Genomic DNA, 14,809 nt, shown 5'->3' with positions numbered 1-14,809 from the left:
CTTAATAACATATACTGTACATATATGAAGTTCTGTTATTGCTGCTGTTCTTTTCAGGTAAGATAGCTTATGTATTAAAAGACAAATAGCAAAAATATTCTGACCTTTTACATAGAACATTTTTTTGTTACTCAGGTCTAACTAAATCCTGGTTCTGATAAACTGGGAAGCTGCCATCATAGAACGCTGCCTCCCTCTTTAACGGCGGTCACTTGACTTAGAAATCAAGACATAGGATAACATTTGCATCAAGAAGAATTATTTGTAAGAGGCAAAATAGATATATTATGGTAGCATCCAGAAGCCCCTATCAGGATAAGGCCCCAAAGTGATAAGCACAGTACAACCGCCCCCCCCCCAAATAAATAAATAAAGGAAGGGGTGGGGCAGAAGACCAAGTCCCTGCCTCCAGAAGTCTACTGTCCAAAATGGATCTCATTTTTGCTAATGCATTTTGGACTTAAACTGTTTGTCAGAGACACTTAAAAGTTCAAACTGGTGCTACTTTTGTAGGACTCCTCAGCTTCATGGCATACAATGTTTTAGCTTCCCCAAGTCCTGTTACCCTTCTCACTTCCTCCATTTTCAGCAAGTCAGTACGTTTAAATGGCTTTCATCCTGGACAACCACCTCCTCTCCCACACCCGCCTGTCCCCACCCGCCCGCCCGCCCGCGCACACACGCACACGATCTACAAATTTTAAGGCAATAAACACAAGCTTTGTATTACCTAGATAAGAAGCGCCTAAAGGGTCTCTAGCTGTTTGGAAGAGTACTGGCTCATGAACAGATGGTGTAGCTACATCCACTGTTGTCCACGCTACACTGTGGGAAGATCCACAAGCAACACGTGTAATTTTCTGGCCTTCTAAGCCTTGTACAAGAGTGGGCTTTCTATTGACTGTAGTAGTTCCATTGCCTTGTTGTCCATGATCATTGTCACCCCAAGCATAAACCTGCCAACAGACAGTTCTACATGTTACTTTGTTTCATGAAGTCTTTCATATACTTCTGCTATTTTCAAAATTACTATGATAGGATCTTATCTCTAAATGACTTACATTACTAATTTAAGATATTTCTAGAGTCGCTATCACCTTCATATTTAACCGTTGATGCTTTTAGGTGTTATATGCTAATATTGCACAGAAGAGCTTCATTCTGGGAGCAGATTCATATACTAGTTCATAATTCTGAGTGTACATGAAATGAATGGGAATATTAGCACCTGAATTTTATTGGGGCTCTGCATATCTATGATATTTATGCTATCACCAAATATAGAGCACAAACATGTACTATCAGAACATTATGGTTGCTTCTGCATCTTAAGAGTGAAGAGCAGATGTCTCTGAAACATTCCATGTTACAATAAAAAATAAGGAACAAAAATGCAAAAGCTATAGTAAAATGACAATCAAGGTTTAATAAATATATGAAGGCTAGGAAATTCTAAGTGACAATCACATTAATATTTGTGCAGTGCTTTGAGAAGTAAAACAATATATAATTAAGACTATTGATTCCATTCAGTATTACTGCTGTTACTACATTACACTGCTTCAGTATTCTAACTCTTTCTGGACCAGAATAACATACCTGTCCTGTGTCAGTGACAGCCAGGCAGTGAAGTGCACCTACAGCCACATGTACAATCTTTTTCCCCCTCAGTCCTTCCACAACCTGTGGCTTTCGCACATGAACATCAGTGCCATGACCTAGCCTGAAGTAATCCCCCTTGCCCCTGGAACAGACAAGGAATAAAGGTAAAATTCAAGGCAATTATACTGTTCCAAACTTTGAATCCTTTGTGAATTTAAACCCTTTATATATCCAAAGGGAAAGCATAAACAGCAGCAATACAAATTTCTTGACAACCTTCAAACCTGACTTGGGAAGACTCATCCATAGAGGGCAGCAAAAATTCCGCAGTCTTTCATACATTGGCCTCAATAATAAAGTTACTATTTATGTTTATTTGAGGACCAGTACTGCGGGTGCGTAAAATTCATTCTTTCTGCATTGAAATACCTTACTATTATAAATTACTCAGGAGGTGATGTACTCAAAAATGAATGGATTTTTAACTCATTAAATTCATTATTAAGCTTACAAGTTAGATAAACAGAGGCCCTGCAATGAGACAATGACTCTACTCACATGAGTAAAATTGCACATGTGCTTAACTGTGTGCATGACGGAGATTTCAGATAGCCTAAAACACAGATTATTTTTATTATCAACATATGAAATTATCCTTAATTGTCTGAGACACACCATTAACTCTGTACTACTCTCTTGCCATAATTAGACTAAACAAATAACTCAAGATATCACCAACAGTATCATCTAAGCGGGGAAAAAAAAAAAAAAAAAAAAAAAAAAGAGTATTAGTAAGAGGTGACAATTCTCATTCTCATTTTTTCCTATTGTATTTTGTAACAGTAATCGGTGTCTGTTGGAAATCAGTTTCTCCACAAGTCCTTAGCTTCAACAGTCTTTTCCAGATAAAAACTGTTATGATGGAATTGAATATATATTAGTATCATAAAAACCATTACTTGGGAGTTCTAATTACACCCCAGAACAAGTACTACAAAACCAGGAAATTCAGATTTAAACTTAAAATAAATCCAAGCATGCTAGGTACGCAAATGTACAGCTGAGGCACACAAACAAGCTTAGCTTTGCCTTGCAGTGATGTCAAGCAATAACCACAGTAATTATCATTAAATATTTTAGTGTCTGTAGTCCCAGTTTAGATTAAATTTATTTTTAAAGACCTTTGATTTTCTTCCCCCCAACTCTTTGTGGTGTCACTACACATCAGGGCTTACGAAAGGGAAAACTGAGGCCCACGGGCAACTTGGCTTCCCTCACACTGAAACCAATAGGTGGCAGCAGTCATTTTGAAGGAGGACATTTTTACTAAAGACACTGTTAACTTCACTCTCATTGAGAGCAACAGGAGATAACCATTTGGAAAGACTACAGATTGCTGTGGTGTTCACGACAGAAAATTATTATTCACCAGCATGTGTTGAAGAAGAAACATTCATTTATGAAGAATAAAGCCCAAAAAGTTTTTCAGATATAGCCTGAGCAAAGAATTCAATTTAACCAAACAGGATGGTTGAAGACCCTGTGTTATTGTGTTACTGAGATCATTTGGAACAAAAAATATCTTAAGTTTTAAGTTTCATGAATTATCTTTAATAAATTTTTACTTAAAATTATTATTAAAAAATAATTAACCAATTCACTTGTAAAGTCTCAGACGGTAAGTTCTCATTCTATACTCAAAGAGTATTCTAATTTTGAGGAAAATATGCTGTATTCTCTATACACAAAATAGCTGACTCCCTGATTCAAGTGGAAAAACTAAATCCTAACAATGGAATCACAACCAGTGCTTCTGTAATTAGAGAATATATATAAGACACAGCAGAACACGTGCTTTCACTTAAATAGAAGAACTGAGCTATACTATTTCATAGACTACATATTTTCTTTTATCACAATAATCGTTATTTCTATTTATTTTTACTGCACTAGAATGGATACACCTCAACCAGGCATTTGTGATAGGCACTCTGTGATGCTGGCTGGAGTAGGGGGACCATTTATAATGTGATTTAATATTTATATTTCAAAATTACAATAATTGATATGAACTGTTAGAAAGGTTATAATTTGCTAAATATGATGATATCGTTTATGTGTATGTGTCATATTTGTAATGTAGGTTATAAATATGTAAGGCATATCTATTTCCACTTGGGCTATGGTTCTGGGCGACACCCCAGACAGAATGGCTGCAGCAATAAGCTACTTAAAGGCCCATTAAGGAAACTCACAGGTACAATGCACACAGGGAGAGAAGCCGGGGTTACACCTGAGTCACCCGGACTTACTAATATGACCCCGGACTCCATCTTATTTCTGTAAATTTCCACAAACAGCATGGCAAAGGCCAAGGGACATAAAAGACAGCTGCACCACATCCATATTGTCATCTTTAGTCTTCACCTGCCTCTGGATTAACTCATCTACAACTGAAGCTGTGCAACAAAAGACTGAGATCCATCCAGGTACTGGATGTACACCAGAGGGACTATACAAGCGTGCAGACTCCACAATTCTACTGGAAATCAGAAATATATGGACTTTCAAATCATTTGTATGTATCTGATTGCTTTAATCATTTAACATTTCTCTTATAGTTTCTTTTCTTTTCTAATAAACCTTTAATTGTAGTTAGTAAAGGATTTGCTGGCAGCATGGTATTTTGGGTAAGATCCAAACTTGTAACGATTTCATAATGTGGGTGATCCTTTGAGGTCAAGGGAACCTTTTTGGTAAAGAGCACAGAGTTTTAGATAAGTTCTCTCTTTACTGGACCTAGTGGCTGATTGGGAGCCTGAGGCTGAAATGCAATAAAAGGGGTTGTGTATATTTTGTATTAGCTTCTTGATAACCAGTGTGAGGAATGAGAAGCCCTGTTTGTGGCTTGTTGGGAAATATAAGGTGTCATCCACCAGTGCTGGGGAAATCTGTTCTCCTTTTGCAGCCTGCCCTGACCTTGGTATTTTTAGGTGACTACCCAAGGCACGGACAGGTCACACACTGTACAAACATTTAGTAAATGACAGTATCTTCCCCAAAGAGCTTACACTGTAACAGACAAAATGTAACAGGTGAGAGTGCAAACAAGTGAACAGGGGGTTGGGAGAAGTTGGTGGTGGTAACAACAAGATGTTTTAGAATGAACTAGGCATGTGCACAAAACATGTATGTAATAAGCTAGTCAGTAGCAATCAACAACTCAAATGCCTTGAAATTTTTTGTAAATATTTCTTAGCAAGCTTGACATACCAGGTCCACACCACTCCAGACTTGGTAAGTGCCAAAGAGAACTGAGCCCCACACTCAATTTGGCACACGCCCTGGCCATTTAGCCTTTCAATGTTCTGAGGAATGTTGCATCCTTCACTTCCTCCTCGGCCCAGTTTTCCAAAGTCACCGTCCCCCCAGGAAAACACCAAACCTAGTAAAATGAACCAAACTGTATGTCAGATTATGATCACAATATTCTGATATGCTGTTAAATTGTTAAAGCAATCCTACCTTCATCTGTCAAAGCCAGAGTCTGAGCATCTCTGCTTCCACAAGCAACTTGAATGACTCTGTGACCAAGAAGCACTTTAACCTACAACACACAGGAAAGTAAGCATGCTGCCTCAAATACATTAAAAGCATGATTTAAAGTTTACAGAAATTTCAAGATATTTGTGACTTGTTTTGTTTTTTATACATCCAAGCTCACATTACACACTGCTCTGGGATTCTTAGCTTTATTTCTACCTTTATTTTCTATTCTGTTGCATATACAAATAGACACTATCACAGCCAGGAAACACCTCATGTATTTACCATCTTCGGTTTGAGTTGTGTAGTATTATCTCCATGACCCAGCCTGCCGTATTCTCCAAGGCCCCATGTATACAGTTCACCACTAGAGGTGATGGCAGCACTGTGAGAACTGCCACAAGCAATATCACGGATACGCTTGGTTTTCAATGCTTCTATCAATCTTGGTTTATCACAATTCCTAAAGATAGAATAAAAGGATTTATCACTTTCTTTTTGTGATGTTATGCAATATATTTCATTCCCAACCCTCCAATGCCTCATGTAATATTAAACACCTAAATGGCCATCATGCCCTAATGCTAATATATAGACTCCAGTGTTTCACTTTAAGTCACTGATTTAATTTATTTTTCTATTTAGCTTAAAGATGCACTGTTCAAATCAATTTAGACCCAAATTATAGGTTTGGTAAAAAAATTTAAAAAGCTGAATACATATTTTCATTTTCAACTATTTTTAAGTTCATTTCTAAAGAAATTATATGTAATACACTCTGCAGCATCCTGATAATGAAGAATCAGCAAGAGAAACAAACTAAAATGTGTACTTCAAAAAGTGAAACTGAATTATCTGTCTTAATTATCCACACTGAGATATTTCTGAAAATTAATAGTAGCGAAAGTAAAAAGTCAAATATTTAAAACTGTCAGCTGTAATAATCCAATGTTATCAGTTAGAAGTTTCTGTAGATGCGTCTACTGGAGAAATACCATCTTCAAAAAATGATACTGAAATTCAGCTCTGAATAGATAATTATGAACAAATTCTGTCTGAAAAAAATATTCACTATTGGCCAAATATTTTTTGCAAAGCCATTTCAGTCCTAATAATGGAGGCCCCTAGGCCCTATACACCAGCCCAGAAGCATGGACTCTGATCTCTTGGTCCTGCTCTGCATAGGATGGAGAAGGATGGCACAGAATGGGGGTGCACTTGGCTGAGCCTCCAATACAGCGGCATGAAGACTGTTGTGTAGAGCAAGAGGATGAGGAAAAGAGGTGCCCATTCCTATTCCAGCTATACTCTTTAAAAGGGGAACCGACTAAACAGCATTCATTGTCAGATGTCAGCTACAGTACTGGAGATGTTTATTGTGAATATCACTGCAGCATTTGCCTGCGAAAGTAGAAGGTCTTTTTGTTAAATTCAACATTCCACTCACTGGATTCATGGACTAGTTTCAATTTAAGTATATTATATATATTTAATACATAATATTGCATATTATAACCTTTTAACATTTATAAACAAATTAAGTAGGGCTTTGTGAAAATACATTTCAATCACAATAGTAAGGTTCCAGTCCCTCCACAATGGCCCAGCAATGCCCGGCAGGTGCAGGGCTATCAGGGTAATGTCATGCAGGTGGCAGCAGCACATATACAATGCTCACAATAAGTCAAGAATGTTCTCTGCTTATAATTATATTTAATAAAGAGAGAAATACGTAACAAACACTATACGTGCCTAGGCTTAAACTAATAAAGCCATATTTCAGTTGCATAATGGCATTGCTCTAACTTTTGTCCTCCCAGGCCTCATACCTTCCCCTTCTTTTTGTCTTCCACACACTTGTTGAGTCATGTCTTCTCTGAGACTCAAGTTCTGAGGCACGTACTGTATTTTTCTATGTATTGTGTGACGTGCCTAAGAACACCTCTGAGAACTACATAGTATGAAGAAGAATTTTCTATTGGGTATTTTAATATTAAAATAACCTGAAGGGTGTATATCACAGAAAAAGTGAGTATAGAACTATTTTTCTGACTCTTTCCTTGCTAAAAAGTGTTTGAAATTTATGAAATTTTCAAGAAAGAAATCCACTCCCAAGCTCCAAAGAAGCATGCCAACTATCAAAAAAAAGAAATAGAACTACAAAACCCGTTGTGCAAACTTAAAGGCATCACACAATTCTTAGACTACAAAATTAATAATAAATAATGACTTAAGTAGATGGTATGGTGTGGGTTGTTAGTACCAAATCTAATGTTGGTACTTTTGTTTTACCACTTCAATAAAATATCAGCTTTCACACAAGTAGCTTTGAATATCAAATATTGAGCTTCTAATTCAGCCTCAGCCAGAGAACATTTCTAAGCTAACAGATATTTTGAAATACTAGATTTAGAGACTAATAGTGTAACAAATGTCTTTTTATTTATGGCCTATCTACAGTACACCAGTGTAGAATCAGAGCGCACTATACTGCTCTGCAATTCTACAGCATCTTCCATAGGGAATCTCAAGTAGCTTAACAATTAATTAATAGATCACAGCAGCCTACCTGATACTGACAACAGTAGGGCTACTAATGCAAATTTGAATTATTGCCATATGATGGAGAAAGGGCTTGACATAAGACATAGCTCAGTCAGGTAGGGCAGTACCAATTCACTATGGACAAAGCACTTTTAGCATTATTTGTTTTATCAACCATTCAAAAATTTTAGTGGGCATCTTACCTTGAAACTGAGGTGAAAATTGAAGAACTTCTAGAGAGCATGAGAGGAACCTTATCAGGCAGTAGGAAGGCATCTCAACACCCCACAACCACCACCCCCGTCCATCCACACTGGCAACCAATACTCTTGCTGCCTCTCACATAACTTTTCAATAATGAATATACAAGACACCCAATTAAAGACTGACCTTGCCCATTGAAAGAAATCTATTTTTAAAAAAATATATTAATTTTAACTTGAGTATCCCTTTCCTTTCAAACTAATGAAATTGCATTAAAATCTTAGTTTCCATCATACAAAATTGATAGGTATTGCAAAAGACTCTTTTTGTAACACAATTCTTTATATCTTATATATTTAAATACTGTCACTGCGTGCTAACTATGATTCAGTTTGAAATATTTTCTATTTCAAGGTACTAATAGAAATTATATCCTTACATTCTGCTGAAGTGGCCAAGTTTTCCATCATCTCCTTCGCCCCATGAAAATACCTTCCCATCCACAGTTAAAGCCATAGCATGCCGGCCACCTGTAAGGGTTTAAACTTCAAGTTTCAAACAGCAAAGATGTATTTTTTCGTCCTCCAGTAGAAATGTGCACATGGTCAACAGGGTAGCAAAAAGCCAGGCAAAAGCCAAGAAATTTAACATCCCTTTACTGCTGTAATTTAATATAGTGCTACACTCCCCACCCAATAACTCTTTGGTATCTTCAGAAGCATTCATTTTCACATTGTCCACTGTCAAGGTGAAAAAACTTATTTTATAGCTTTTTCATAAAAGTATCCAGGGTGAACATTTTCCTTCAGTGGAAACAAATCACTTAAATCACTATTTTCAAACTGAAAAGAGTTACCTAACTTGGCAAAAAAGGAAAATATTTCCACTGGATTGACCAAAAAAATTATACTACGAAAATTCAGACCTCCTTTCTGCAGGCTATAGAATTTCAGCCAATTACTCCTGTATTAAAGGTCAATAACTATTCTATATCCTTTGCACTAGAACCATACAGTGCGCAAGAGTTGACAAAAAGCTTTCACTTTTAATCTCAAAAGTACATAATGTTTACGTTCCCATGGAGAAATGTAAAAAGTCAGTACCTGAGTGAACAGCCACCTTCTTCACTACATAATTACTGAGAGCTGTAATCTGTCGGGGAATAGGCACAGTACCACTGGATATGCCTAAACCAAGTCTTCCATTAGTGGCTTCTCCACAGGCGTATACTTTACCCTCTACAGTTACTAAAATGAAAAGGGTTTTAAATTTCCATTAATAAAAAATTCAAATGAGACTTTGTTCCTACCTCTTAAAAAATAATTCTACTTTTCATTTTTAGACCAGGGGTAAAGGGAAGAGGGGAATTTGAAATGCAGAAACTTTGCACATAGAGTTATCCTACCTGCAAAAAGGCTTTTGGATCCACCAGCTACCTGTACTACATTCAAGGCAGAAAGGGTTTCCGAGAATGAAGGAACCTTTATCTAGAAATATTTGGAGAAGAGAGGGAGATTATTGCATAAAATCAGATTTAAAAGTCAGTTATTTGTGCTTAAAAAAAAAATAAATAAAAAGGCAACCAGGTCCTTGCAGTTCAATTCCAGTATGATAAACTGGTTTATTTAGTTTAACCAACCAGTGGCTAGTAAAATTTTATTTATTAACTTTTTGATGGCACTTCTCTACCCCATTATCTGGAAACCTCACAGATATTAATCAATTACTTAATTAACTGAAACAGATCAAGAGCTTAGAGCAAGGGAAGGGTGTGTTATATAAAACTGGGATAAATAAGTAACCACTACAAGAAAAAGGTGAAGCAAGATATACAATTTTTTTTTAATTATAATTTTCTTGAGTAAACAAACCCTTGTCAGAATTTATTTTCTCTATATTCTTTAAACTGCAGTTAATCCAAAAGCAAAGTTCCTTAACAATATGGATCAGATATAATGAGAAAAACCAAGTGACAAAGTAAGCTATATTCCCCCCTTTATTACAATGAAATCTTTTGTCAGGTTGACTTTATCTAAACAGAGGCTGACACTGTCCTTTTCAAATGTTCATAGTTTACATATATTCAAGTTAGGAATATCTCCTTACATCACGAAAGTAAATATTTATTTACTGACATGCAGCTAGAAAAAAAATCTTGTGTTTCCAGAAAGACTTTTTCATTACAATAAGTAAGGTTTAGATTCTGTCATGGAGGTCACGGATTCCGTGATTTCCAGGACCTCCATAATTTGTTCGGGAGCAGGGATGGAGCAGCTGTCAACAGGCCGGCCCCCGGCTTGTCAGAACAGCTGATCAACAGCCAGCCTCAGGCCCACCAGAAGGCCAGGGTTGCATCAGACCCTGCCACAGAAGCAGCGGGGCTGAAGCAGCTTCAAGCCCCTGGCAACGCTCTGACTATTTGCCTCCCATCAAGGATATTTTTTAGTAAAAGTCAGGGACAGGTCACAGGGTTCCATGAAGAATCCCACAGAAGAATCCCATCGACTTCAATGGCAATTGGAAAAAGGATTCAACTGAAAAAAAATTTTTCCCCCAAATTATATTTATGAATCTGTGCACTGTGTCAATGTCAATTAAAATAGGAATAACTCTGGGAAGACCGTGTGTTGTTTAACTGCTTGCTCCGGAATTGACAGAGAATATATTTTTGTAGATTTTTACAATCCTATATGAAACTCTGCAAACAAACAAGTAGATCAATTTTTTACTCTTATTTTAAAATAGAAGTGTTCCTTTTACTCAATTGAATTTTTAAAGTAATGACATCTTAAAATGATTAAATATGTTACACATTTCTCACGCTAAACCATACTGCAGACTCCCAAAAAACAAACAGGTGTGTAAAGGAAAGACCGAAGTGCTAGGTTAAGAAGATGCACTTATTTGAAATTTCTCCTCAGATAACTTTTCACAATAAAATGGATTATACTAATAAGAGTCAGGAACACATTTTCTTTCTTCGGATCACTGAACCAGCACCAATAATTGTAAAAGTTTCCTGGGGTAGAAATAATTTGTACTGATCTGCAAACTAAGCACCTTTGCAACAATCATTTCTATGGTACACAATTGCAAGATATTGACTACTATGATTTTTCAGAGTTAAAAGCATAATCTTCTACCATCTGAAAGATGAGATTTTAAGTGAGAGAAGCTGCCTGCTTCAAAACGGCAGCTGCTAAAAATCAAACTGGAATTGAAAAGGTAGTTTTAAGATCCATTTTCTCAATCTGCCAGTGACAGATATTCAAATGCTTTAGAGCACTGGAAAGTCATTATGTGTCTAGTCCTGGAGGGTTTTGATAAACCATTAAAATGTTGAAATCAATCAGTGTGTGATTTATGTACTTCATTAGACATCTTTTGTTTTACACAAACAATTTTTGAACAAAGACAATACCTTGGAACCCTTTAGTCCTCCCAACTGATCTTTGTCATTCAGCCCCCAAACAAAAACTTTGGTTCTTATTGTAGCTGCTGATTCCAGCCCTGCCATCTTCTTCCTAACAAGACTAGGTACATTGAGAAAAAGAGAATGTCAGTTCCACAGCCTATAGGTATACTATGACATTAAATTAACTTTGACTTGCGTTTATATTTTAACCATCTATTTTACATTTTGAAACGTAAATATCCTCTCTTTGTGAAATTAAGTTCAGTGTAGCTTCAAAGTTGTGATTTTCTGTCATAAGAAGAAATGTTTTAATAGTTCACCCAATAGTACTTTAAAAGTGCAAGAGATCCACAGAACTGCAGGATTCTGCACTGTATACTAGACAGACCATACAGTTAAAGCTACTACTCATAAGTAGAAATTTTAGCTGGTTTTAACAAATCAAAGCATCTTTCAGCATGAGGAGGGAAAATAAAAAGCTATGATAAATTTGTTATCACTGTATGCATACAGAAAAGACAAAGGCATACATCAACTAATGACTTAATTATAAAACTTGTTAAAAATAAGGGTGTTTCCTTTTCTCTAGTGTACAATGAAATAAGTTCAGTTGTTTGAGTTGCATAGCCAGTGTTGACGATCTTCTAGTTTAAGGTTAAGTTACTAAATGTGTTTGTTCCTCTAGTTTCCTACCTCCCAGTGTTGGCTTTATCATCATCCTCTTCCTCATTATCAGAAGCAAGGAAAGGGACTGCAGCCAAATCTTCATCCTCTGCCCGGATACGCCCCAGTATGCTGAGAGCATGTATTTTGCAATCTATTCCAGAGCTTCTGCACTGCTTTATAGCAATCTCAATATACCTATGATACTAAAGAAGAAAGATGTAATTGCCATCTCTTGGATCTATAAGTTTATGGAACTTGTGGAGGATTTCCACTGCTGAGTTCTGTCATTTTTAGAAATTGATTCTGTAAATTAAATCAAAAGGTCCTAGTTTTTGGCCCTATTTATGTGGCAATTTAACAGTTATGGATGTTCTCAGCATGCTGGAAGAAAAGTTTGCTACTAGACATTTCCTTTCTGGGAATGATCTCACTTCCAAACTACTACTAAGATAGTGCCCTTCTTCTCGCAGTAACTGGCCACAGTCCAGATTTGTTGACCTAGGTTGAGGAATAGCCACTCCACTTCTGCCACTCACCAAAAGAGTACTTCCAATCATCACAATTTTGAAAAAAAACCTGGTACATGTATTGTCTACTTGCTTCTGAAGCATTGGTTTTAAACTGAAAACCTAAAATTTTACTGGTGTTTACTTGTAAGACTAATAATTGTACACATGGTCAGTGATTATGCAAGCCAGTGGCATGGTTAATTATAAGCACCAATATATTGGGAAAATGAAAAATCAAATATATTAATGCCATAATCATAGGTACACATATGGACGCTTCTTACAGTAAGATACTTTTCCAGTTTGACCATCTGAGAGCTTTTCCTCAAACTGTTTATTTACTTACCTCTATACAATCACTAAGAAGAGGCACTGTGGTGTCCGTAGGGTTAATGTTGATTGTCTTTAGCTCTATGAGGTTATTTAAAGAATTCCCACCTATAGAGAACATTGAAATAAACTGATTTTAAAAGGCCATGTACCAACTATACCCTTAAATACCACACCTATCTGAACACTTTACCAAGTTAAATAATCAATATTTGTTCTTTACAAAAAAGTGTTTTTTAAAAAAAACCTACTTTTCAGTACAGTTAAATTCATGTACCTGAAACCACAACAAGAGAAGGCATGTAGCTGCTGTCTGCAGGATCCACTATCATCTTCAGTCTGTGGACAAGTACATCAGGGAAAATCTCTAAACGAATCCAGTGCTAGAAAATAAGTGGTCACACATTCAATGAAAACTCTCTTGACCACAAAATAAAAATAGTTAAATTAGTTATTTATCATTTAGATTGCCAGTATTTTTCTGGAGTTCACAAGAATTACAAACAAGAGGAAAGAATAAATCTTACTGAACTTAAAAATCAGTGTATTTAGAGTGGAATACATGCATCTAAATATAAACTTTAGATACATTGTATTTGTGACACTGAGGTGAGAGGTGGTGCATAAAAAACATTTCAAGATGCACTATAAGGCTTTTTTGTTTTTTAAACTGTGTGCCAGAGCTGGCATAGTATTCAGAAGTATGGCTCAAACTTGCCTTTCCCTGTGAGCCAGAAGACTGCCAACATTGTTCACTCCCATCAATCAAACGTGAAGCCTGATTCACAGAGGAAGATACATTCAAATTCTTAACAATTCGTGACCAGTCATCCAGTAGCATTCCTCGCTGACTGCTATGACGTCTCTTCAGCTGTTTTCCAGAACGCCCACAAAATACTGGAGACTGACCTATTTAGTTCAATAAGTTATACTATAAACTATATATCATTAACGAAAACTACATTTCTTCAACAAATCATTAAGACAAGTAAGAGCAAATGTTCAAATCAGACTTCAGAACAGATATATAATTAACAGTTAGATTATTGAGCTCAAAACATATTCGGAAGTGAAGCATGAGGATTTGGTCATGTTACTCCCAATAAAAGTACACAACATGAAATGTAGTTCTTTTTAAAAAATTGAATTAAAAATAGTTTCAAGCGCTACACATATCCATGAGTCTCCATGCCCATTATGTGGTAGTCATGCTTTCCGCTCCTGCCCCCATCCCCCTGTTCCTCATTTGAGGTGTGTGGTTTGGGAAAAAAAGTGGGCAGATGTATGGGTTGGTTGAGGTGGAAGTGGGAAACAACTTTTGGTAGAAACTTAGTCCTTATGGAATGTGGTGAAAGTGGAGTTTGCCATTGTGGCCCCCAGTTAGCCAACTCTCCTTGCAGAGGTAATAGCAACCAGGAAAGCGATCTTCATGGAAAGAACAGGAAGGGAGCAGAAAGCCAGAGGTTCAAAAGGAGACTTCATTAATGACGTACGGACTAGGTTGAGATCCCACTGAGAAGCGATAGGCTGAATGGCGAGTATTTACATAAAAGGTCCTTCCAGAACCGGGCAGTCAAAGGATGGGTAAAAAACAGATGCCTCTCCACCGAAGGGTGGAAAGCGCTAATAGCCACTGCATGCACTCTGATGGAACTGAGAGCGAGCCCTGAGGCCTTCAGATAGAGGAAATTGTCAAAAAGCATCGGGATGTGCACAGCCTTGGGGGCAAGACATTTCTGTTGGGCCCAGGAAGTGAAAAGTGCCCATTTGGCTTAGTAGGATTGTCTCAGAGTCCTTTCTGCTATTGGAGGGGACATCTTGTACTGCCAACGAAAACTCCTGTGCTAGTGAAGGTGTCCTTCTAAAAACCAAGCTGTCAGGTGAAGCAGTCGCGGATCAGGGTGTCTGGGTCTACCATTGTGTTGTGTGAGAAGTTCAGAAATATCAGGAGCATGAGTGGAGGATGCTTCACCATTCAAAGAAAATGACAAAA

At 36.9% G+C, this 14,809-nt stretch overlaps 1 protein-coding gene across 8 annotated transcripts in view; it reads right to left on the bottom strand.

The window, feature by feature from the left end:
* Nucleotides 1–14,809, bottom strand: part of HERC2 (HECT and RLD domain containing E3 ubiquitin protein ligase 2) — a 216,296-nt gene that overhangs the window by 55,207 nt on the left and 146,280 nt on the right. For 6 of the 8 annotated variants that reach the window (XM_067559971.1, XM_067559977.1, XM_067559972.1 and 3 more), the window contains 14 exons: nt 13,535–13,725; nt 13,094–13,199; nt 12,833–12,924; nt 12,005–12,180; nt 11,318–11,429; nt 9,302–9,383; nt 9,000–9,143; nt 8,336–8,426; nt 7,896–7,925; nt 5,434–5,611; nt 5,128–5,209; nt 4,876–5,047; nt 1,600–1,744; nt 731–956 (listed from right to left, as the gene is read on the bottom strand). In XM_067559971.1, the coding sequence (XP_067416072.1) occupies nt 731–956; nt 1,600–1,744; nt 4,876–5,047; nt 5,128–5,209; nt 5,434–5,611; nt 7,896–7,925; nt 8,336–8,426; nt 9,000–9,143; nt 9,302–9,383; nt 11,318–11,429; nt 12,005–12,180; nt 12,833–12,924; nt 13,094–13,199; nt 13,535–13,725 (1,827 nt within the window). The remainder of the gene's footprint in view (nt 1–730; nt 957–1,599; nt 1,745–4,875; nt 5,048–5,127; nt 5,210–5,433; nt 5,612–7,895; nt 7,926–8,335; nt 8,427–8,999; nt 9,144–9,301; nt 9,384–11,317; nt 11,430–12,004; nt 12,181–12,832; nt 12,925–13,093; nt 13,200–13,534; nt 13,726–14,809) is intronic. The other 2 variants (XM_067559974.1, XM_067559976.1) reach the window with 1 other exon arrangement.

Source organism: Emydura macquarii, unplaced genomic scaffold (assembly GCF_026122565.2).
Source record: "Emydura macquarii macquarii isolate MOO-44397 ecotype Brisbane River unplaced genomic scaffold, CSIRO-AGI_Emac_v2 contig_2207, whole genome shotgun sequence".
Lineage (NCBI taxonomy): Eukaryota > Metazoa > Chordata > Testudines > Chelidae > Emydura > Emydura macquarii.
The sequence above is the reverse complement of the archived record's forward strand: the minus strand, read 5'-3'. Positions and strand labels throughout refer to the sequence as shown.